This window comes from Mobula birostris, chromosome 2, assembly GCF_030028105.1.
Source record: "Mobula birostris isolate sMobBir1 chromosome 2, sMobBir1.hap1, whole genome shotgun sequence".
Lineage (NCBI taxonomy): Eukaryota > Metazoa > Chordata > Chondrichthyes > Myliobatiformes > Myliobatidae > Mobula > Mobula birostris.
Window position 1 is genome coordinate 134,822,771 of NC_092371.1, and position 24,158 is coordinate 134,846,928.

The 24,158-nt window shown below is 41.9% G+C and overlaps 1 protein-coding gene across 1 annotated transcript in view; it reads right to left on the reverse strand.

Moving 5' to 3' along the window:
* LOC140210924 (dynein axonemal heavy chain 8-like) overlaps positions 1–19,623 on the reverse strand; it is a 504,855-nt gene extending 485,232 nt beyond the window's left edge. Inside the window, exons 1-2 of the mRNA XM_072280194.1 lie at positions 19,559–19,623; positions 2,732–2,816 (exon numbers count right to left, since the gene is read on the reverse strand). Of these exons, the coding sequence (XP_072136295.1) occupies positions 2,732–2,816; positions 19,559–19,621 (148 nt within the window). The 5' untranslated portion in view covers positions 19,622–19,623. The remainder of the gene's footprint in view (positions 1–2,731; positions 2,817–19,558) is intronic.
* Positions 19,624–24,158: the final 4,535 nt, after the last annotated feature.

Here is a 24,158-nt window from a genome sequence, read left to right on the forward strand (position 1 = left end):
TTGAAGTGAGAGGAATTTGATCAAGAATGGCATCAAGGAACCCTGGCTAAACTGGAATCATATAACACAGAACACTACAATACAGGACAGGGCCTTCAGCCCACGTGTCTACAATGCCATCCCAAATGTCCACAATGTCATTCCAAATGAATCCCATCAGCCTGAACATGAACAGTCAGAGAATGGGGGAACACAGTTGCCTCTTAAACCTTGCTTCCACCACCTCTTCCAGTCACCCACCAATCTCTATGTAAAAACCCATCTTGTAAATCTTCTTTAATGTTTGCCCTCTACCTTAAATCTATACCCTATTATATTAACCCAACATTTCCACCAAGGGAAAAAGACTCTGACCACCTATCTTCTGCCTCTCAATTTCATACATGTATGAAGTTGCCCCTCAGACTCTGATGCTCTAGAGAAAACAATCCAGTTTATCTGACTTCTCCTTACAGCTAATACTAATCAATGGGAATCTGAGTAGACAACCTCTGTGGGTTGATATCATACCTAGCACAAAGGAAAATGATTATGACGGTTCACGGTCAATCAACTCAGCCAGGAGTTCCTCAGAGCATTCCTGGGTCTAACAGTCTTCAGCTGCTTCATCAATAACCTTTCAATTGTAAGGTCAGACATATGAATGCTCAATGATAACAGCACAACGTTCAACTCCATTCACAATTCCTCAGATAATGAGGCAGCAAGTGCTTAAGGCAGGTACAATAGTATCATTTAAGTAGTACTTGGATAGGTACATGGAGGGACTTAGAGAATATGGTCCAGACAAAGGAAAGCGGGACAAGCTGACTGAACAACATGGTGGCATGACTAGTTGATCCAAAGGGCCTGTTTCTGTGTCTATTGCTCTATGACTCTAAGAGCAGGCCAGAGTCTAGGAAACCTGCTGATAGTATATCACCAAACTCCCCAAACTTGTCTACCATCTACAAGGCTCAACTCAAGAATGTGGTGGAATACTTTCCACTTGCCTGGACGAATGTAGTTTCAACCACATTCAAGCTCAGCAGCATACAGTATATAACATCCCACCTGATAGGTACAAACATTCACTCACTCCACAACCAATGTACATTAACAAAATATTGTACCATCTACAGCAAGAGGTGCAGCACTCAAAGACAATACCTTCCAAATCTACAACTCCTACCTGCTAGAGGTACAAGAGCATGACCTCACTCATTTATTAGACTGCCTATCGTCTTGAAACTTCTTTGCAACCCCTTCACAACTCACACTGTTACCCAAAATTGATAAACTTTTATATTGTATTAAAAATTTGAAACTCCTCTTCAGATTATTGACACAGATTGTGGATAGCGGCATCACCCTGATTCCCCCAACTTACCATTGTTTAATCCACACCAATATTTTCTCCAATTCCTTGTACACATTTTTTAAATAACCTTGTGATCACCTTAAAGTTCTTCTGAAAGTTCAATGCACCACATTCCCCAATACCCAGCTTTCTAATCTCATTGTTTCCCGTTCATAAATCCAAGTTGGTTGCCAAATACTGTTATTAATTTCTGTTAATATTTTCCCAATGTAGGCAGAACTCATTTACAGATGAGTTTCATTTTTACAACAGCCATACGTTCATTTTTTCCCCCAAGTCAGAAAATGTGCAAAATTGCTCAATATGGTAATCACATCTCCATGGTGTTGATGAGCACTAATTAACATCAACACCTAACTTATGTTCTTCCCCTGCCTAATTACAATAATATGAAATCAGGATGTCACAATCAACGGCTGATATTGATGGGTTTGAAGTATCAGGGGATGTGACATTGCTTAATAGGGCATATAAAATGTGATTGGTAGTCAATTTCCAAACGAAGTTGTTGAAGTGGCCTCCTACAGAAAAACTGATAGCCTTAAGGGGAAATAGTGTCTATTTACTGTGGGAAGACTACCTGTAAACACTGTTTTCCAAAACCAGTTCGCATTTGAATTTATTAATATTTATGGAAGCTCACTTAAATTTACAGCTTCCCATAAATCAGGCATTTGTAACCCAGAGAGAGCCTGTAAAAATTGCTCAAAAACTGATGTCAGGCCAACAGTAGACCAGTATTTTTCCTTTTTCGACAGTGTTTTTACTAAAGCATGGCTTTCTATGAAACCATAGTTTGTGATTTCACATATTCAAAAGATTATCAAAATTATACATGCAGTCTTTCAGGTATAAATATTAAAGGAGCAAAAGAAGTATAATTAGAAAATACAGTATTGTGATGTGTACCCACTCTAAATCCAGTGATTACACAGTTGTACTGATTATCGGATGGGTTTTTTAACTAGTTTACTTCTGACAATGCTTAACAAGTTGTCTATGAGAAGCAGATCAAATGTCCACTCAAAACGTAAACCATTGGAAAATTATAGAAACAGAAAACTATAAAGGTACAATCTGCCAAAAGAAACATATTCAGCCAAGTGCCTAAGTTGTTTTGTTTTAAGTGTATTTCTATGTTTCTCACTTAACAAAATGATTAAACCCTCCCTTCCCATTAAAACAAAAAATAATAAATGTCATGAATTTACACTATATTTCTCCATTGTGTTCTGTATGGTCACAATGGTTAAGCATTCAAATCACATGCAGAACTGAACTCAATTACTGATGCACTACAATACAAGTAACATCACAGTACTTGAGTGACTGAGTGTTTGTGATCTTTGCTGTGCCATTAATAAATTTTACCTATTGGTGGTGGTTCAGCGTTTTGGAAAAAGAACGCAAGTGTTTTTAAGCCTCCTTTCGAAAAGAAGTCATCAAAAGGTTGGAACTGAAAATGAAAAATATCATAGTGATAACTTTTTCAAACCACAATAGATTTCTATGAAATATATTTCTACTATTCAATATTAATCCTGTCATTAAAATTAAAAAAAAACAAGATCAATATCATAATGACACTGATTTTCTTCCAAATAAGCTTATTTTTTTTTGTGAAATCATAAATAAAAGAATAACTATCATAGCTGTTCAGTAAGTTTGTGGCTATTAGTATCAAGACAACTGTTGTGATTTTTTAGCTTGTAAACCTGGTTGCCTCTCAAGGCCACTATTTTAAATATGCAAAGCTTGATAAATGCAGCAATTTAAAAACATTCACAATCGAATGAGTGAGATGTAGGTGAATTCATCTTCCAGGTGACTACTTCTCCCCACCCCCACACTCTTTTTAACGATGATTCATTCAAATGGTGCTATTGTCAACAACACATACACTAATTATTTCTCCTTTAAAAAATATCACAATTTGGATACAGAGTGACGGCACAAAAGAATAGAAAGTACTAGACAACGGAGTGACCCGTTAGGGCGCCCTTTGAGAGAAGGGTTGTGCAGTCTGATGAGAACAGAATGAACATTAAATTTTCCTGAATGCTATTGGTATCGCTTTGTTTTGGAAACTGAAGTAGAAAACCTCAGTTTATTAAAGAAGAACGACGCATAGCAAAGCAAATATAGCTCCTCCTCATTTAACGAAGGACACTTTTGATGGTATTATTTCTGGTTTATCTGCCACCCTCGTGCCTCTCACTGTCATTCTGGAGACATGCAGTCCATTCATTCCCTGTCTCTTCATCTCTGCTGTTTGTTCTTTGTCTCTGATCCTGGAGACGTGCATTTCTCAGCTCCTTTGTCTCTTCCTCTCTCCTCCAACCGTGCCTGTTTTTGTCATTCTGGAGACGTGCAGCCCTTTCACCCCCCACCTCGTCAGCTTTTCTGCTGTTTGTTGTTTGTCTCTGATCCTGGAGACGTGCATGCCTCTCCTCCTCTGTCTCTTCTTCCCTCATCTTTTTTTGTCTTGACTCTTTGATCCTGGAGTCGTGCGGCCCTGGCCTCATCCGATTCTTGTTCTCTCCCTCTCCTTGCCGCTTCCCGACAATGTTTGGCGTCATCTCTTAACCATAATGTCCCCCTTCCCTTTCCATGCGGCATAATTAGGCTGACCATTTTTTTTTACCCTAATGCTGGATAGAAGATACGAAGTACTAACACCAAAGGACGCTGATTATTCTTGATGATGTGGTTGGCACTCTCCTAAATGGATGTGATGTAGTCACCGATGTCCTTTGACTGCAGCAAAAGGTTTTATGGCTGTCTCGAAGTGCATCATTACAATAAGATTGAATTATCTCTTATTGATGGGTGGCAGTTAGATCTGTCCCAATCCTGCACATGCTGATGGTGATTAGCAGAATGTGACCCCTCGAAATAGAGCTGTCCTGCCCTTTTGCTCCAGTAGGTGTCGCTGCTGAGGCTGACCATGCGCATGCGTCGGGCTGTCGCATCCCGATTGCTATGATGGCGGATTGTCTCTCGGGTGAAATGAGCCTGTTGATTTCTGCGAATGAGCAATTTTATACGAATATTTAACCCGGAACTTTGCCTGCATTCTGTAAATTAGCACATTTTAATTCCATTTAGCCAAAAAAAGTGCCGCTGTAATGCACCGTTTGCACTAATTGGAGGTCACAAACAGACAAACAGACAGAAGAGCATGAGAGTTTTAGTAGTATATAGATAAACAAAAATGTGAGAAACATCAAACCAGACATTATGGGAGAGAGTCAAAGCTATCTTTTCAAATATAATATGCTGGAAAGGGCAGGTGGCTAGTAGACAAACTTAATGGCAGAAAATATTACATTCAGACAGAAAGAACAAAAGGGCACCATTTTAAGAGCACAGGACAAGGGGGATCATATGGAGTAAGTACATAAGTTGCTGTACATAGCAGGGCAGGTTAAAAAAAGGAAATCCTGGGCTTTATGATGAATCACCATAAAACACTGGTTTAGGTACAAGTGGAGTTTTGTGTCCATTTCTGGGCATCACTTCAGGAAGAAAGGTACAGAAGACAGCAAATGAAGTTAACCCAGGGATAAAGGCTTCAGTTATACTGGTATAATTAAACTGGAGAATCTGGAGTCATTCTCCCTGGAACAGAACACCACACAGTACCGCACAGGAACAGGCCCTTCGCTCTCCAACTCTGCACCAACCATGATGTGAATCTAAATTAATCCCATCTGCCTGCAGATGGTCTGTATCCATCTATTCCCTGCCTGTTCAGGGTCTGTCTGAATGCCTCTCAAAAGTTGCTATTGTATCTGCTACTTCCACCATAAGACATAGGAGCAGAATTAGGCCATTCAGCCCATTGAGTCTGTGCTGCCATTCTATCATGGCTGATCCCAGATCCCACTCAACCCCATACACCTGCCTTCTCACCAGATCCTTTGATGCCCTGACCAATCAGGAAATGCCCAACTTCCGCCTTAAATATACCCACAGAACTGGCCTCCCCTGCAGTCTGTGGCAAAGCATTCCACAGATTTACTACTCTCTGGGTGAAAAAAAAATCCTCCTTACCTCTGTTTTAAAGAGTCACCCCTCAATTTTGAGGCTGTGCCCTCTAGTTCTGGATACCCCACCATAGGAAACATCCTCTCCACATCCACCCTATCTAGTCCTTTCAACATTCGGTAGGTTTCAATGAGATTCCACCCCATCACCCCATGTATTCTACTAAATTCCAGTGAGTACAGGCTCAAAGCTGACAAATGCTCCTCATATGTTAACCCCTTCATTCCCGGAATTATCCTCGTGAACTCCTTCTGGTCTCTCTCCAATGAAAGGCCATGAGGGGCCATGAGAAGGCCTTGGCGGACAGGATTAAGGAAAACCCCAAGGCATTCTACAAATATGTGAAGAGCAAGAGGACAAGACATGAGAGAATAGGACCAATCAAGTGTAACAATGGAAAACTGCATATGGAACCGGCGGAAATAGCGGAGGTACTTAATGAATACTTTGCTTCAGTATTCACTACAGAAAAGGATCTTGGCAATTGTAGGGATGACTTGCAGTGGACTGAAAAGCTTGAGAATGTAGATATTAAGAACGAGGATGTGCTAGAGCTTTTGGAAAGCATGAGGTTGGATAAGTCACTGGGACCGGACGGGATGTACCCCAGGCTACTGTGGGAAGTGAGGGAGGAGATTTCTGAGCCTCTGGCAATGATCTTTGCATTATCAATTAGGACAGGAGAGGTTCCAGAGGATTGGAGGGTTGTGGATGTTGTTCCATTATTCAAGAAAGGGAGTAGGGATAGCCCAGGAAATTGTAGACCAGTGAGTCTTACTTCAGTGGTTGGTAAGTTGGTGGAGAAGATCCTGAGAGGCAGGATTTATGAACATTCGGGGAGGCATAATATGATTAGGAATAGTCAGCATGGCTTTGTCAAAGGCAGGTCATACCTTACGAGCCTGATTGAATTTTTTGAGGATGTGACTAAGCACATTGATGAAGGTAGAGCCGTAGATGTAGTGTATATGGATTTTAGCAAGGCATTTGATAAGTTATGCCATGCAAGGCTTATTGAGAAAGTAAGGAGGCTTGGAATCCAAGGGGACATTGCTTTGTGGATCCAGAACTGGCTTGCCCACAGAAGGCAAAGAGTGGCTGTAGACAGGTCATGTTCTGCATGGAGGTCAGTGACCAGTGGTGTGCCTCAGGGATCTGTTCTGGGACCCCCACTCTTTGTGATTTTTATAAATGACCTGGATGAGGAAGTGGAGGGTTGGGTTAGTAAACTTGCTGATGACACAAAAGTTGGGTGTGTTGTGGATAGTGTGGAGGGCTGTTAGAGGTTACAATGGGACATTGATAGGATGGAAAACTGGGCTGAGAAGTGGCAGATGGAGTTCAACCCAGATAAGTCTGAGGTGGTTCATTTTGGTTGGTCAAATACGATGGCAGAATATAGTATTAACGGTAAAACCCTTGGCAGTGCAGAGGATCAGAGGGACCTTGGGGTCCAAGACCATGGGATACTCAAAGCTGCTACACAGGTTGACTCTGTGGTTAAGAAGGCATACCGTGCATTGGCCTTCATCAATTGTGGGATTGAGTTTAAGATCCGAGAGGTAATGTTGCAGCTATATAGGACCCTGGTCAGACCCCACTTGGAGTACTGTGCTCAGTTCTGGTCGCCTCACTATAGGGAGGACGTGGAAACCATAGAAAAGGTGCAGAGGAGATTTACAAGGATGTTACCTGGATTGGGGAGGATGCCTTATGAGAATAAGTTGAGTGAACTCGGCCTTTTCTCTTCAGAGCGACAGAGGCTGAGAGGTGACTTGATAGAGGGGTACAAGATAATGAGAGGCTTTTCCCCAGAGGTGAATTGGCTAGCATGAAAGGGCATAATTTTAAGGTGCTTAGAAGTAGGTACAGAGGAGATGTCAGGGGTAAGTTTTTTTACGCAGAGAGTGGTGAGTGCGTTGAATGGGCTGCCGGGGGAGGTGGTGGAGGCGGAAACGATAGGGTCTTTTAAGAAACTCCTGAATGGCTACATGGAGCTTAGAAAAATAAAGGGCTATGGATAAAGACTCAGTAGTTCTAAGGTTGGGACATGTTCAGCACAGCTTTGTGGGCCGAAGGGCCTGTATTGTGCTGTAGGTTTTCTATGTTTCTATGAAAAACACATCCTTTCTGAGATATCAGGCCCAAAACTGTTGACAATACTCCAAGTACAGCACGAAGACTCCCGTCCCTCTGATGTTTGAACCTTCTCCCCATTTATATAATAGTACGCACTATTGTTCCTTTTACCAAAAAGCATTATCATATATTTCCTAACACTGTACTCCATCTGCCACTCTTTTGCCCATTCTTCCAATTTATCTAATTCCTGCTGCAATCGTATTGCCTCCTCAGCACTATCTATCCCTTACCTATCTTCATATCATAGAAACCATAGAAACTACAGCACAGAAACAGGCCTTTTGGCCCTTCTTGGCTGTGCCGAACCATTTTCTGCCTAGTCCCACTGACCTGCACACGGACCATATCCCTCCATACACCTCCCATCTATGTATCTGTCCAATTTATTCTTAAATGTTAAAAAAGAACCCGCATTTACCACCTCGTCTGGCAGCTCATTCCATACTCCCACCACTCTCTGTGTGAAGAAGCCCCCCCCCAATGTTCCCTTTAAACTTTTCCCCCTTCACCCTTAACCCATGTCCTCTGGTTTTTTTCTCCCCTTGCCTCAGTGGAAAAAGCCTGCTTGCCTTCACTCTATCTATACCCATCATAATTTTATATACCTCTATCAAATCTCCCCTCATTCTTCTACGCTCCAGGGAATAAAGTCCTAACCTATTCAACCTTTCTCTGTAATTCAGTTTCTCAAGTCCCGGTAACATCCTTGTAAACCTTCTCTGCACTCTTTCAACCTTATTTATATCCTTCTTGCAATTTGGTGACCAAAACTGAACACAATACTCCAGATTCGGCCTCACCAATGCCTTATACAACCTCATCATAACATTCCAGCTCTTATACTCAATACTTTGATTAATAAAGGCCAATGTACCAAAAGCTCTCTTTACGGCCCTATCTACCTGTGACGCCACTTTTAGGGAATTTTGTATCTGTATTCCCAAATCCCTCTGTTCTACTGCACTCCTCAGTGCCTTACCATTAACCCTGTATGTTCTACCTTGGTTTGTCCTTCCAACGTGCAATACCTCACACTTGTCTGTATTAAACTCCATCTGCCATTTTTTCAGCCCATTTTTCCAGCTGGTCCAAGTCCCTCTGCAGGCTCTGAAAACCTTCCTCACTCTCTACTACACCTCCAATCTTTGTATCATCAGCAAATTTGCTGATCCAATTTACCACATTATCATCCAGATCATTGATATAGATGACAAATAACAATGGACCCAGCACTAGTCACAGGCCTCCACTCGGAGAAGCAATTCTCTACTACCACTCTTTGGCTTCTTCTATTGAGCCAATGTCTAATCCAATTTACCAGCTCTCCATGTATACCTAGCGACTGAATTTTCCTAACTAACCTCCCACGCGGGACCTTGTCAAAGGCCTTACTGAAGTCCATGTAGACAATATCCACCGCCTTCCCTTCATCCACTTTCCCGGTAACCTCCTCGAAAAACTCCAATAGATTGGTCAAACGTGACCTACCACGTACAAACCATGTTGACTTTCCCTAATAAGTCCCTGTCTATCCAAATGCTTGTAGATTCTGTCCCTTAGTACTCCCTCCAATAACTTACCTACTACCGACATTAAACTTACTGGCCTATAATTTCCCAGATTACTTTTCGATCCTTATTTAAACAACGGAACAACATGAGCCACTCTCCAATCCTCCAGCATCTCACCTGTAGACAGCAACATTTTAAATATTTCTGCTAGGGCCCCTGCAATTTCAACACTAGTCTCCTTCAAGGTCCGAGGGAACACCCTGTCAGGTCCCGGGGATTTATCCACTTTAATTTTCCTCAAGACAGCAAGGACCTCCTCCTTTTCGATCTGTACAGTTTCCATGATCTCACTACTTGTTTCCCTTAATTCCATAGACTTCATGCCAGTTTCCTTAGTAAATACAAACGCAAAAAACCTATTTAAGATCTCCCCCATTTCCTTTGGTTCCGCACATAGCCAACCACTCTGATCTTCAAGAGGACCAATTTTATCCCTTACAATCCTTTTGCTCTTAATATACCTGTAAAAGCTCTTTGGGTTATCCTTCACTTTGACTGCCAAGGCAACCTCATGTCTTCTTTTAGCCCTCCTGATTTCTTTCTTAAGTATTTTCTTGCACTTCTTATACTCCTCAAGCACCTTATTTATTCCCTGTTTCCTATACATCTCATACAACTCCCTCTTCTTCTTTATCAGAGTTGCAATATCCCTTGAGAACCAAGGTTCCTTATTCCTATTCACTTTGCCTTTAATCGTGACGGGAACATACAAACTGTGCACTCTCAAAATTTCTCCTTTGAAGGCTTCCCACCTACCAATCACATCTTTGCCAGAGAACAACCTGTCCCAATCCACGCTTTTTAGATCCTTTCTCATTTCTTCAAATTTGGCCTTCTTCCAGTTAAGAACCTCAACCCTAGGACCAGATCTATCCTTGTCCATGATCAAATTGAAACTAATGGTGTTATGATCACTGCAACCAAAGTGCTCCCCTACACAGACTTCTGTCACTTGTCCTAACTCGTTTCCTAACAGGAGATCCAGTATTGCATCCCCTCTAGTTGGTCCCCCTATATATTGATTTAGAAAACTTTCCTGAACACATTTTACAAACTCTAAACCATCTAGACACCTAACAGTATGGGAGTCCCAATCAATATATGGAAAATTAAAATCCCCTACCACCACAATTTTATGTTGCCTGCTACCTCTCTACAGATTTGCTCTTCTAATTCTCGTTGACTATTGGGTGGTCTGTAATACAATCCCACTACTGTGGCCATACCTTTCCTGTTTCTCAGCTCCACCCATAAGGACTCAGTAGACAAGCCCTCTAATCTGTCCTGCCTGAGCACTGCTGTAATATTTTCCCTAACAAGCAATGCTACTCCCCCACCTTTCATTTCTCTGCCTCGATCACATCTGAAACATCGGAACCCTGGAATATTAAGCTGCCAGTCCTGCCCCTCCTGTAGCCAAGTTTCACTAATTGCTATAAGGTCATAATTCCACGTGTCAATCCACGCCCTCAACTCATCCGCCTTCCCCGCAATACTCTTAGCATTGAAATATATACACCTCAGAAGATTTTTACCACCACTCACAACCTTTCTATTAGCGGATTTGCTTGAACTTTTAACATCATTTATTTTCACCCCAGCCACACTGTCAGCTCTGGTACTCTGGTTCCCATCCCCCTGCAAATCTAATTTAAAGCCTCCCCAATAGCACTAACAAACCTCCCTGAAAGGATATTGGTCCCCCTGTAGTTCAAGTGTAACCCGTCTCTCTTGTACAGGTCCCACCTGCCCCAGAAGAGGTCCCAATGATCCTAAAATCTGAAACCTTGCCCCCTACACCAGTTCCTCAGCCATTTGTTCATCCTCCAGAGCATCCTATTCCTACCCTCACTGGCACGTAGTACAGGTAGCAATCCTGAGATTACCACCCTCGAGGTCCTGCTTTTCAACTTCCTACCAAGCTCTCTATACTCACTCTCCAGAACCTTCTCACTCTTCCTTGCTATGTCATTGGTACCGATATGCACCACGACATCTGGTTGATCACCCTCCCACTTCAGAATGTCACGCAATCGATCAGAGACATCTTTGACCCTGGCACCCGGGAGGCAACAAACCATCCTGGATTCTCTATCACGACCACAGAACCTCCTATTTGTACCTCTAACTATCGAGTCCCCTATCACTACCGCTCTCCTCTTTTTCCACCCTCCCTTCTGCACTGCAGAACCAGACTCAGTGCCAGAGATCCGGCTACTGCAACTTGTCCCAGGTAAGTCATCCCCCCCAACAGTATCCAATGCGGTATACTTGCCACAAACTTTGCCACAAAGCCGTCAATTCTATTATCCAAATCATTGACAAACAATGTGAAAAGTAGCAGTCCCAATACCAACCACTGTGGAACAACCACTAGTCACCGGCAGCCAACCAGAAAAGGCTCCTTTATCCCACCTCCTGCCTCTTGGTTGTTATCCACACCAGTATCTTTCCTGTAACGCCGTAGGATTTTATCTTGTTAAGTAGCCTCATGTGTGGCACCTTATCAAACGCCTTCTGAAAATCCAGGTAAATGACATCCACTGCCTCTCGTTTGTCCACTCTGCTTTTTACTTTCTCGAAGAACTCTAACAGATTTGTCAGCCAAGATTTCTCTTTACAGAAACCATGCTGACTTTGACTTATTTTATCTTTAATCTCCAACTACCTGGAAACCTCGTCCTTAAGAATAGACTCTGGGGGCATCATGTGATGACGTGGGATTGAGACGTGTAAATCCAGCTCTCCCGTAAAAAATCAGCAAAGTACCGTTTAAACAAAGTTAATAAATACTTTCCGAAAACTACTCATAAACTTCGTAAGACTACTCTATGATATGCCTCGTAAACTACAACAGAAGAAGTCTGTTGTTGTGAAGTCGCCGCGAGATGGGAAGAAAAAAGGGCCTACTGCAGCGATGGAGCCTCAGATTCAGGTTGGATCTCCTGCGTAGGAGACGTATTTTATTTCTGGCGTACAAGAACAGGGAGCAATGGCGGCAGTGGTGGTCTCTCGGAAGAAGATGCCGGAATTGCGCATGCGCAAATTGACACAACTTAATCTACAAAAACCGACGGCCACTGCAACTGAAAGTGACTCAGAGTCAGAATTGGATATCGCAGAGAATACAGATGAAGAGGAGGAGGAAGAACTGGAAGAGACTGGAAGTAAAGGAGACGACAGAGACATAAGAGAGGCTTTATTGCAACTAATGGCTGAACTAAGAAAATTAAGAACAGAGCTTAGAGACGTGAAGATGTGCTATGATAAAGCTATGAAAAGACAGGATAAAATGGATAAGAAACTTCAGAAGATGGAAAGAACAATGGAGCATATTAACGATAGAGTGGAAAAAACAGAAAATGATCTGCTTGTCTGGAATACGGAAAGAAATCGACTCTTGGAGAAAGTGGACGTGTTGGAAAATTTTAGTAGACGTAACAATATTAAAATTGTTGGTCTTAAAGAAGGTATAGAGGGAGATAATCCAATAGAATTTTTTCAAAAGTGGATCCCGAAAACCTTGCAAATGAAAGAGGAACACTGATCAATTGAAATTGAGCGGGTACATAGAGCTCTAAGACCAAAACCACAAGATGACCAATATCCACGATCAATTTTAATAAAATTCTTAAGATTTCAAGACAAAGAAAGGATTCTACAGGCAGCTGCCCAAGCTGCCAAGAAGAGAAAAGGGCCACTGATGATAGAAGGGAAGAAATTTTTTTTCTACCCAGACATAAGTTATGAACTTTTGAAGAAAAGGAAGAAATTTAACCCAGTGAAAAAAGCCCTATGGGATCACGGTTATCAATTTATATTGCGTTATCCTGCAACCTTGAAGATTTTTTTGCCTGGTGGAGAAAAAAGATTTTTTGACGATTACCGGAAAGCGGAGGAGTTTGTGTGAGATTCTTTTAACATTCACCAGATATAAGAACAAACCCAGGAGAGCGAAATGGATTGAAGATGAAGACTGGATCAAGGATTAGACCTGGTTTAGATTTTTAGGCGGATGAATATATAAATATATTATTAATTATATGAGGGAGGGGAAGAAAGGTTATAATTTGAGGAATATTAGCTGGGAATAATGACATTAATTTTTTTTTATATACATACAATTTTTTGTTACGGGGGAGCTGGAAGAAACACTGACCAATCGCTACGTTATTCATGTGTGCAAGCGCGGCAATAGCCACGACCCACACAATGGAGGGGGGTAGTGTTGTGTATCTTTTCATTCACAACATTAGTGGGGGGGTATTTTGTTTTCTCTTTTTTTGTATCTTGTCTATCTTTTTTTTCTTTTTGCCTGGATGATTGGGAGGGAAACACATAGCAACATGGTGAAGTTCAAAGGGATTCCCCAGGGAACTATGAGAGTTGAGAAGCTAAGTAATGTTTTAGATTTTAAGAGATAAATATGAAACATTGTTGAATATTTGGAGCCGTTATTTACAGCTCCGATGATAAAGATCCTGGTTCTTTGGGAAAAGTAACAAATATATATAAAATTTATCTTTATCCCATGGAGCATGTGCAAACCTTCCAATATTCAGGTGGTTCTTCTTTTTTCTTTTCTCTTTAGGTAGGAGTAGATATCGGGGGGGAGGGTTAAGGGGAGGGGGAAGGGTAGATATTATTTTCTCATGTATTTACTTTGAAAACTCAATAAAAATTATATAAAAAATAGAATAGACTCTAACACTTTCCCAGCCACTGAGAGGCTAACTGGCCTACGATTTCCTTTCTTTTGCCTTCTCTGGAAGAAGTAGGTGCCTTCCACCTCCTCTGGAAGCATGTTCCAGACAACTACCACTAGTGTTAAAAACTTGCCTCTCAAATCATCTTTCAGTGTTCCCCCTTCTCATCTTAAATCAATATCCTCTGGCATGAGATTTCCACCCTGGGATTAAGACCCTCTCTACCCTATTTACGTCTCTCAGAAATTTATAAACATTTATCAGACCACCACTCAGCCTCCAATGCTCCAGAGAAAATAGTCTAAATTTGTCCATCCTTTCCTTATAGCTGAACTTCAGGTCTGAGGTGCTCAAGTTGGATCTGGCCCTGACAGGAAATCTAGGTATGACCTTCACAAAGCTATCAGATGTGCCAAGAGACTGTAAGAGACCAAGCCAAAGCTCATATTAGCCTTACAAACATCTGTCAATTGTGGCAAAGCTTGCATGCTACAATGGGCTACAAGGCAAAGTCAGTTAACAACATATCCCTCCCTAGTGAGATCAATCCATTCTATGCTCACTCCAGACAGACGGTAGATAAAATTATCTCAAAGTCAGGAATCAAAAGATTGTGCATGGTGGGACTAATGTTCGGAGTTGCATATATTTGTAGGAAAGGCAGATGAGCTCGGGGCATGGATCAACACATGGAATTATGGTATTTGTAGCCACTAGTGAGACTTGGTTACAGGAGGGGCAGGACTGGCAGCTCAACAAGATGAAGGAATTGGTTGTTGACTTCAGAAGGAGTAGCAGACCGCACAACCCCATTTACATCGGTGGTGCGCAAGTGGAACAGGTCAAAAGCTTTAAGTTCCTCGGGGTCAATATCACAAGTGACCTGACTTGGTCCAACCAAGCAGAATCCACTGCCAAGAAGGCCCACCAGTGCCTTTAAATGGAGAGTCTGCAGAGAGACTTGGATAGATTAGAAAAATGGTCAAAGAAGTGGCAAATGAAATACAATGTTGGAAAGTGTATGGTTATGCACTTTGGCAGAAGAAATAAATGGGCAGACTATTATTTAAATGGGGAAAGAATTCAAAGTTCTGAGATGCAACGGGACTTGGGAGTCCTCGTACAGGATACCCTTAAGGTTAACCTCCCGGTTGAGTCGGTAGTGAAGGCGGCAAATGCAATGTTGGCATTCATTTCTAGAGAAATAGAGTTATAGGAGCAGGGATGTGATGTTGAGGCTCTATAAGGCGCTGGTGAGACCTCACTTGGAGTACTATGGGCAGTTTTGGTCTCCTTATTTAAGAAAGGATGTGCTGACGTTGGAGAGGGTACAGCGAAGATTCACTAGAATGATTCCGGGAATGAGCGGGTTAACATGTGAGGAACGTTTGTCCGCTCTTGGACTGTATTCCTTGGAGTTTAGAAGAATGAGGGGAGACCTCATAAAACATTTCGAATGTTGAAAGGCATGGACAGAGTGGATGTGGCAAAGTTGTTTCCCATGATGGGGGAGTCCAGTACGAGAGGGCATGATTTAAGGATTGAAGGGCGCCCATTCAGAACAGAAATGCGAAGAAATTTTTTTAGTCAGAGGGTGGTGAATCTATGGAATTTGTTGCCATGGGCAGCAGTGGAGGCCAAGTCATTAGGTGTATTTAAGGTAGAGATTGATAGGTATCTGAGTAGCTAGGGCATCAAAGGTTATGGTGAGAAGGCAGGGGAGTGGGACTAAATGGGAGAATGGATCAGCTCATGATAAAATGGCGGAGCAGACTCGATGGGCCGAATGGCCGACTTCTGCTCCTTTGTCTTATGGTCTTACGGTCTTTACTTCCTGAGGAAGCTAAGGAAATTTGGCCTGTCCCCTAAAACCCTCACTAATTTTTATAGATGCACCATAGAAAGCATTCTTCTGGGGTGCATCACAACCTGGTATGGAAGTTGTCCTGTCCAAGACAGGAAGAAGCTGCAGAAGATCGTGAACACAGCCCAGCACATCACACAAACCAATCTTCCATCCTTGGACTCACTTTACACCGCACGCTGTTGGAGCAGTGCTGCCAGGATAATCAAGGACACAACCCACCCAGCCAACACACTTTTCGTCCCTGTTCTCCCCGGGAGAAGGCTCAGGAGCTTGAAGACTCGTATGGCCAGATCTGGGAACAGCTTCTTTCCAACTGTGATAAGACTGCTGAACGGATCCTGAGCCGGATCTGGGCCGTACCCTCCAAATATCCGAACCTGCCTCTCAGTTTTTTGCACTACCTTAATTTCCCTTTTCTATTTTCTATTTATGATTTATAATTTAAAATTTTAATATTTACTATCGATTTGTACTCCAGGGAGCACGAAGAGCAGAATCAAATATTGCTGTGATGATTGTACACTCTAGTATCAATTGTTTGGCAACAATAAAGTATATTCCAAGGTTGCATTGCTTTCAACCTGATAGAGCAAGAGGGATTAAAGGGGGAGGTGTGGTGTTACTAGTCGGGGAAAATATCCCAGCAGTGCTCAGTCAGGACAGACTGGAGAACTTGTCTAGTGACAGGCACATACAAGCTTTGTACGCTCAAATTTTCACTTTTGAAGACCTCCCAATTACCAAGTACACCTTTACCATAAAACAGCCTGTTCCAGTCCACACTTGCCAGATTTCTTGTCATACCGAGATACCTGTCAAGGTCAGGCCCAACATGAGCACCTCAGACCTGAAGTTCAGCTACAAGGACTAGTGAGGCTTTATGGGTGGAACTGAGGAATGAGAAAGGCATGACTATATTAACGGGCTATATTATAAACCACCCGACAGTCTGTGGGATTTAGAGGAATGAATCTGTAGAGAGATCACAGATTATTGCAAGGAACACAAGACTGCGATAGTTGGTGATTTAATTTTCCACATATTGACTGGGACTCCCATACTGCAAAATGACTAAATAGGATAGAGCTTGTTAAAAGTGTCTGGGAAAGTTTCATTAACCAGTACATAGAAGTCTCAGTGACGAAGTGCAATACTTGATCTCCTATTACGGAATGAGACAGAGCAAGTGACAGAAGTTTATGTAGGGGAACACTTTGTAGGGGAATGATCATAATGCCATTAGTTTCAAGGTAATTATGGAACAGGTCTGGTCCTCGGGTTGAGATTTTAAACTGGCTTCTAAAAAGGCCAATTTTGATGGTACCAGAAAGGATGTGGTAGATGTCGATTGGGACAGGCTGTTTTCTGGCAAAGGTGTACTTGGTAAATGGGAGGTCTTCCAAAGTGAAATTTTGAGAGTACAAAGTTTATATGTGCCTGTCAGAATAAAAGACTAGGATAACAGGTTTAGGGAACCTTGACTTCAGATATATTGAGGCCCTGGTTAACGAAAAAAAAGAGATGCATAGCAGGTCCTCCAACAGGACCACAACCTTACCGTAGGGCTTGGAAGCTTGATGCCTCAATGACCCGGAGAGCTATGTTGGCTGGAGTCGGGGCCTTGTGCTTTGATTTTTGATAGGGTCACCCAGGTCAGAGGGTAGAGCCCAGATAGAACCAGGTCCTCCAGGTTTAGGGGTTCAGTTTAGGGCTAACAACCCTGACTGATCAAAAAAAATTGGTACAGAAGATGAAGGACCTTCATTGTTATCCCAAGCGCCAGTGGCACAACAGGCGGTAAGTATAGCAGGTATAGTCAGGTAGGAACAAATGAGGTTGTTATGGAGTACAAGAAATGCAAGACACACTTAAGAAAGAAATCAGGACAGCTAAGTGAAAGCATGAGGTTGCCCTAGCAGACAAGGTGAAGGAGAATCCTAAGGGATTCAACAGATATGTTAAGAGCCAAAGGATTGCAAGGAACAAAATTGATCCTCTGGAAGACCAGAATGGTAATCCATGCATGGAGCCAAAAGAGATGGGGGAGATCTTAAGTGGATTTTTTTGCACCTGTATTTACTTGGGAGATGGACACAGAGTCTATAGAAGTGAGGCAACGCAGCATGAACTTCATGGACCCTATACAGATTACAGAGGAGAAGGTGTTTGCTGTCTTGAGACAAATCAGGGTGGATAAATTCCAAGATCCTGCCAAGGTGTTCCCACGGATCCTGTGGGAGGCAAGTGCACAACTTGCAGGGGCCCTAGCAGAGATATTTAAATCATCCTTAGGTACCAGAGGATTGGAGGACAGTTACAGTTGTTCGGCTCTTTAAGAAAGGCTCTGAGAATAAACCAAGAAATCATAGGCTGGCGAGCCTTACATCAGTAGCGGGAAAGTTATTGGAACGTATTCTAAGAGACCGGATACGAGTATTTGGAAAGACAGGGATTGAAGAGGGATAGTTAGCATGGCTTTGTGAAAGGTAGGTTGTGTCTAACCAATTTTACAGAGTTTTGTGAGGATATTTCCAGGAAAGTTGATGAAAGCGAAGCAGTGGATATTGTCTATATGGATCAAGATAACTGATGAGAGTAAGAAATTAGAGAAGATGATAGATGTATGAATAATCTGGACAGATTATATGGAGGGAAAAACTTCCATTTGTGAAGTTCAAGAATCGGAGGACATCACAAGGGGGATTAGCAGAACCAAAAGCAGCAGAGAAACATTTACATGCAGTGATTAGAATCTGAAATACACTGTCATGAGGAATTGTGGAGGCAGATGCAATAGCAATATTCAAAAGAGAATTAGCTAAGTAGCTTAAAATAAAAACACGTGGCAAAGATGAAGAGGATGGCACCATCTAAACCACTCAGCTAGCACAGCCTCAACGGACCCCATTCTGTGCTACAAATTGCCCAAGCTCTGTCAGGTGAAAAGATTACTGGAGAAAAGCACAGTATCCCCACTGATTCTTGGGGATCACTGGTCAAAACCACTTAAAATGAAGCAGCAGCAATCTGGTGTTAGGAAGAATCTCAAGGCCATTTATTGTAAATACAAAATATCTCTGCACTGCCTCACAGACTTTTACCAAACCCTCTTCAGGGGCCTCCTGCTCCATCCATTGTAATGTTTGCTGTTCCTATGCTGGCCTCATCAGTCATTTAAAAACCACAAAACCAAGGTGGAAGCAAGTATTAGAACAATAAAAACAGAAGGCTTTTAGAACTACATCTACAGAGACAAAAGGTGCAAGTCAATGCTTTGATCCAAAACCTTGCATTAGTCCAGGTCTCAAACCTTTCGGACCAGCCTACCATATGGGACCTTGTCAAAGTCCAGGCTGACAACAGCCACAGCATTCCCTTCATCAATATGCTGAGTTATCACCTCAAAAAAATTCTGTCAATTTTTTAAGACAGGATTCCCCAAGATTAAAACCACAATGAACATCCCTAAACAAACTTTAAATTATCTTTTTCTCATTCTTCTACCTGAATATTAACTCTTTTTAAAAATAGATGCTGCCTGACCTGCTGAGCACTTCCAGCATTTTCTGTTCTGACATAGTCTTAGTACGGAATTGAGTGGCCTCCTTCTAGCCTACAACCATCTTGTGTTTCTCCAAACTAAAATATGCAAACATCTCACCTTAGGTTCAGATCAAAACCAACTGCCACATAATTAGTCATGACACCGAATCTTTACAGTTTCCAAAAGCAGGATGAGAGAAAATTTGGCAAAATAAATTATAAGTGCAATGAAATAGGAAAACAAGTGTACAAAAAAAACCTTAATGTGGCAAAAAATTTAATTTGTAAATTTTAAATATAATAGGTAAACTTCACTTACAGACAGCGAATCCAGAACAAACTCCTCCACTGTAGCTTTCTCTATTGCCAAGTACCTGGCCATGATTTCCATGATATAATGATGCGTCTGATCAAACAACTTACTCCTGTTTTCCCTTGCTTCTCTATATCTTCCCTAAAAGTCAATCAGGAAAACTAGTTTTTAAGTGCTTTACAAGATGCAGTTTTTTTAAAAAATACATGCCTTTTAACAAATATGTATATCCCTGTAAGGAATAAAAACCCAAAAGGAAAATTGATCTCAACATTACAAACAAGGAAGATTAAAGATAGCATTAATTAAAGGAAAAGGCTAATATTATTACCAGAAACAGCAGTAAACTTAAAAATTGGGGGAACATTTCAGAATTTGCTAAAGAGAACCAAATCAATGATGAAGAAAAGCAGAATAAAAGAATGTTACAAAAAACAAAAACCATCAAAGCTTCCATGGATATATAAAAAAGCAAAAATACAGCCAAATAAGTTCAGAGGTTCCCAACCTTTTTTATGTTCCTACCATTAACCAAAGGGTCCATGGATCCAAGGTTGGGAACCCCTGCATTACTTCTAAAGATTAGCAACACACATCAAAGTTGCTGGTGAACACAGCAGGCCAAGATTAGCATTATTTGTCACATGTACATCGAAACCTACAGTGAAATGCATCATTTGCATCAATGATCACAGTCCAAGGTTGTACTGGGGCCATTCACAAGTATCGTCATGCTTCTGGTACCAACATAGCATGTCCACAACTTACAAAACCTAACCCATACTTCTTCTGAAATATGGGAGGACACCAGAGCACTCAGAGGAAACCCACAAGTCACGGGCAAACATACAAACTCCTTACAGACATTGACAGGAGTTGAACCCTGATCTTCCGATCACTGGTGCTGTAAAGCATTACACTCACCGCTATGCTACTGTACAGAAATTGCAGAAACTAAGCAATTATTTTGTATCTGCCTTCATGAAAGACAAAAATTTCCTGAAAACATTTGAGAACAAAAGAGAAGCATTAGTTTTATTTGACAAAGGAATGTAATGGAGTCATAATAAAGAAAAAAGGTTTTTGATCCATCAGGTCAGCACCAAGCCTAATGTTCCCATTTATATCAATGGCAGTTTTTTCCTCTCCAAATTCGTCAACACCGCCCCTCAGATTCTCCCACTCACCTACAAATTAGGAGCAATTCACAGTGACCAATTAACCTGCTACTCTACTCTGCACATTTTTTGTAGGAGGAAGCTGAAACTTCCAGGGAAACCCATGCAAATCACAGCAAATGAGGTCAGGATTTGACCCAAGTTGCTGGAGCTGCAAGACGGTGGCTCTACATGTGTGTCATCTGCCACCCAAGTCTACAAAAAAAACCTGTAGCAATAGTGGATATACTGATTCTCACTTCAAAAACATTCACATCCTCTTCAATGATTCTCACAGATTAAAAAGGTAGCAAATGTAACATCATTATTTAATGAATGAGTCTGGAAGAAAGTAGAACAGCCCCTTTAGCTGAACATCATAGATTCATACAGTATGGAAATACATCCTTTATCCAAACATATGGGGGTGGAGTGGACAGCAAAGAAGACCATTAGAGCTTGCAGTGGTATCTGGACTGGCTGAAAAAACAACAGATAAATTTAATACAGATAAGTGCAAGATGCTGGGGCCAACCAGGGTAGGACTTATACAGGACTTATAATGGTAGGGCACCGAGGAGTGTGGTAGAACAAAGGGATCTGGGAATACAGGTCCATAATTCATTGAGAGTGGTGTCACAAGTAGATAGGGTCGTAAAGAAAGCTTTTGGCATATTGGCCTTCATAAAAACTAAAGCATCGAGTACAGGAGATGGGATGTTATGTTGAAGTTGTATAAGACATTGGTGAGGCCTAATTTGGAGTATTTTATGTAGTTTAGGTCACCTACCTAAATGAAAGATGTAAATAAGGTTGAAAGAGTACAGAGAAGATTTACCAGGATGTTGCTGGGACTAGAGTATCTGAGATATAAGTAAAGATTGAATAGGCGAGGACTTTACTCCTTGGAAAGTAGAAGATTGAGGGGAGATTTGGTAGAGGTAGACAAAATTATGAGGGGTATAGACAGAGTAAATACAAGCAGGCTTTTTCTACTGAGGTTGGGTGGGACTACATCTACAGGTCATGGTTAAGGGTGAAAGGTGAAATGTTTACGGGGAACATTAGGGAAAAATTCTTGACTCAGAGGGTTGTGAGAGTTTGGAACAAGCTGTCAGTGCAAGTAGTAGATGTAATTTTGATTTCAACATTGAACAGAAGTTTGGATACATGGATGGTAGGGGTATGGAGGGCTATGGTCCCTGTGCAGGTCGATGGGAGTAGGCAGTTTAATGGTTTGACATGGACTGGATGGGCCGAAGGGCCTGTTTCGTGCTGTACTTTTCTATGACTCTATAGTCCAAGGTGCCCATCTAAGCTCGGCCCATAACTCTCCAAACCTTTCCTATCCACATAGCCTTTAAATGTTGTTTATGTAGCAGCCTGAACAACTTTCTCTGAAAGCGCATTCCATATACTGACCATCCTCTGGGTGAAAAGATTAGACCACAAGACCATAAGACATAGGAGCAGAATAAGGCCATCTGGCGCATCGAGTCTGCTCCACCATTCAATCATGGTTGATCCTTTTTTTCTATCTCCTCCTCAACCCCAGTTTCCGGCCTTCTCCATGTAACCTTTGATGTCATGTCCAATCAAGAACCTATCAATCTCTGCCTTAAATACATCCAACAACCTGGCCTCCACAGCTACATGTGGCAACAAATTATACAAATTCACTCCCCTTTGGCTAAAAAAAAAATTCTCTGCATCTCTGTTTTGAAAGGGCGCCCCTCTATCCTGAGGCTGTGCCCTCTTGTCCTAGACTCTCCCACCATGGGAAGCATCCTTTCCACATCTACGCCGTCCAAGCCTTTCAACATTCGAAAAGTTTCAATGAGATCCCCTTCATCCTTCTGAATTCCAGTGAGTACAGACCCAGAGCCATCAAATGTTCCTCATATGATAACCCTTTCAATCCTGGAATCATCCTTGTGGACCTCCTCTAGACCCTCTCCAATGCCAGCATATCTTTTCTAAGATGAGCGGCCCAAAACTGTTCACAGTACTCAAGGTGAGGCCTCACCGTTGCTTGATAAAGCCTTAGCTTCACATCCTTGCCCTTGCATTCTAGGCCTCTTGAAATGAATGCTATCATGGCATTTGCCTTCCTCACCACCAACTCTACCTGCAAGTTAACCTTCAGGGTATTCTCCACAAGGACTCCCAAGTCCCTCTGCATTTCAGATTCCTGGATTTTCTCCCCATTTAGAAAATAGTCCATACATTTATTTCTACTACCAAAGTGCATGACCCTGCATTTTCCAACATTGTATTTCATTTGCCACTGTCTTGCCCATTCTCCTAATCTAAGTCCTCCTGGATCCTACCTGTTTCCTCAACACTACCTCCACATATCTTTGTATCATCTGCAAACTTGGCAACAAAGCCATCTATTCCATTATCTAAATCATTTATACACAGCATAAAAAGAAGTGGTCCCAACACCGACCCATGCGGAACACCACTAGTCACCGGCAGCCAACCAGAAAAGGATCCTTTTATTACCACTCGCTGCCTCCTACCAATCAGCCAATGCGCTAACCATGTTAGTAACTTTCCTATAATACCATGGGCTCTTAACTTGGTAAGTAGCCTTATGTGTGTCACCTTGTCAAAGGCCTTCTGAATGTTCAAATATACAACATCCATGACATCACCTCTATCATCCTACTTGTAATCTCCTCAAAAAACTTCAACAGTTTTGTCAGGCAGGATTTTCCCTGAAGGATACCATGCTGACTTTGTACTGTCCTGTCCTGTGTCTACTCTATCACCTCATCCTTAACAATTGACTCCAACATCTTCCCAACCACTGAGATCAGGCTAACTGGTCTATAATTTCCTTTCTGCTGCCTTCCTCCTTTCTTAAAGAGTAATGTTTGCAATTTTCCAGTCCTTTGGCACTATGCCAGAGCCCAATGATTTTTGAAAGATCATTTCTAATGCCACCACAATCTCTAACACTACCTCTTTCAGAACCCTAGGGTGCAGTTCCTCTGGTCCGGGTGACTTATCTACCTTTAGGTCTTTCAGCTTTGAGAGCACCCTTCTCTCTTGTAACAGTAACTGCACCCACTTCTCTTCCTTCACACACCACAACATCAGGCATACTGCTAGTGTGTTCCACAGTGAAGAGTGTCACAAAATACTCATTTAGTTCATCAGCCACCTCCTTGACCCCCGTTATTATTTTTCTGGCCTACCTTCCTATCCCTCCAATATAACATGTAAACTTGGACATTCAGCTCCCAACTACAACCATCCTTCATCCACAATTCAGTGACGGCCACAACATCATACCTGGCAATCTTTACTATTGTAACAAGATTATCCACCTTATTGCTTATACTATGTGCATTTAGCTACAACACCTTGAGTACCATATATTTGCTAACCTTTCTGACTGTGCATCCCTAATGATTTGATACTCAGCCTGTTGGCTGTGA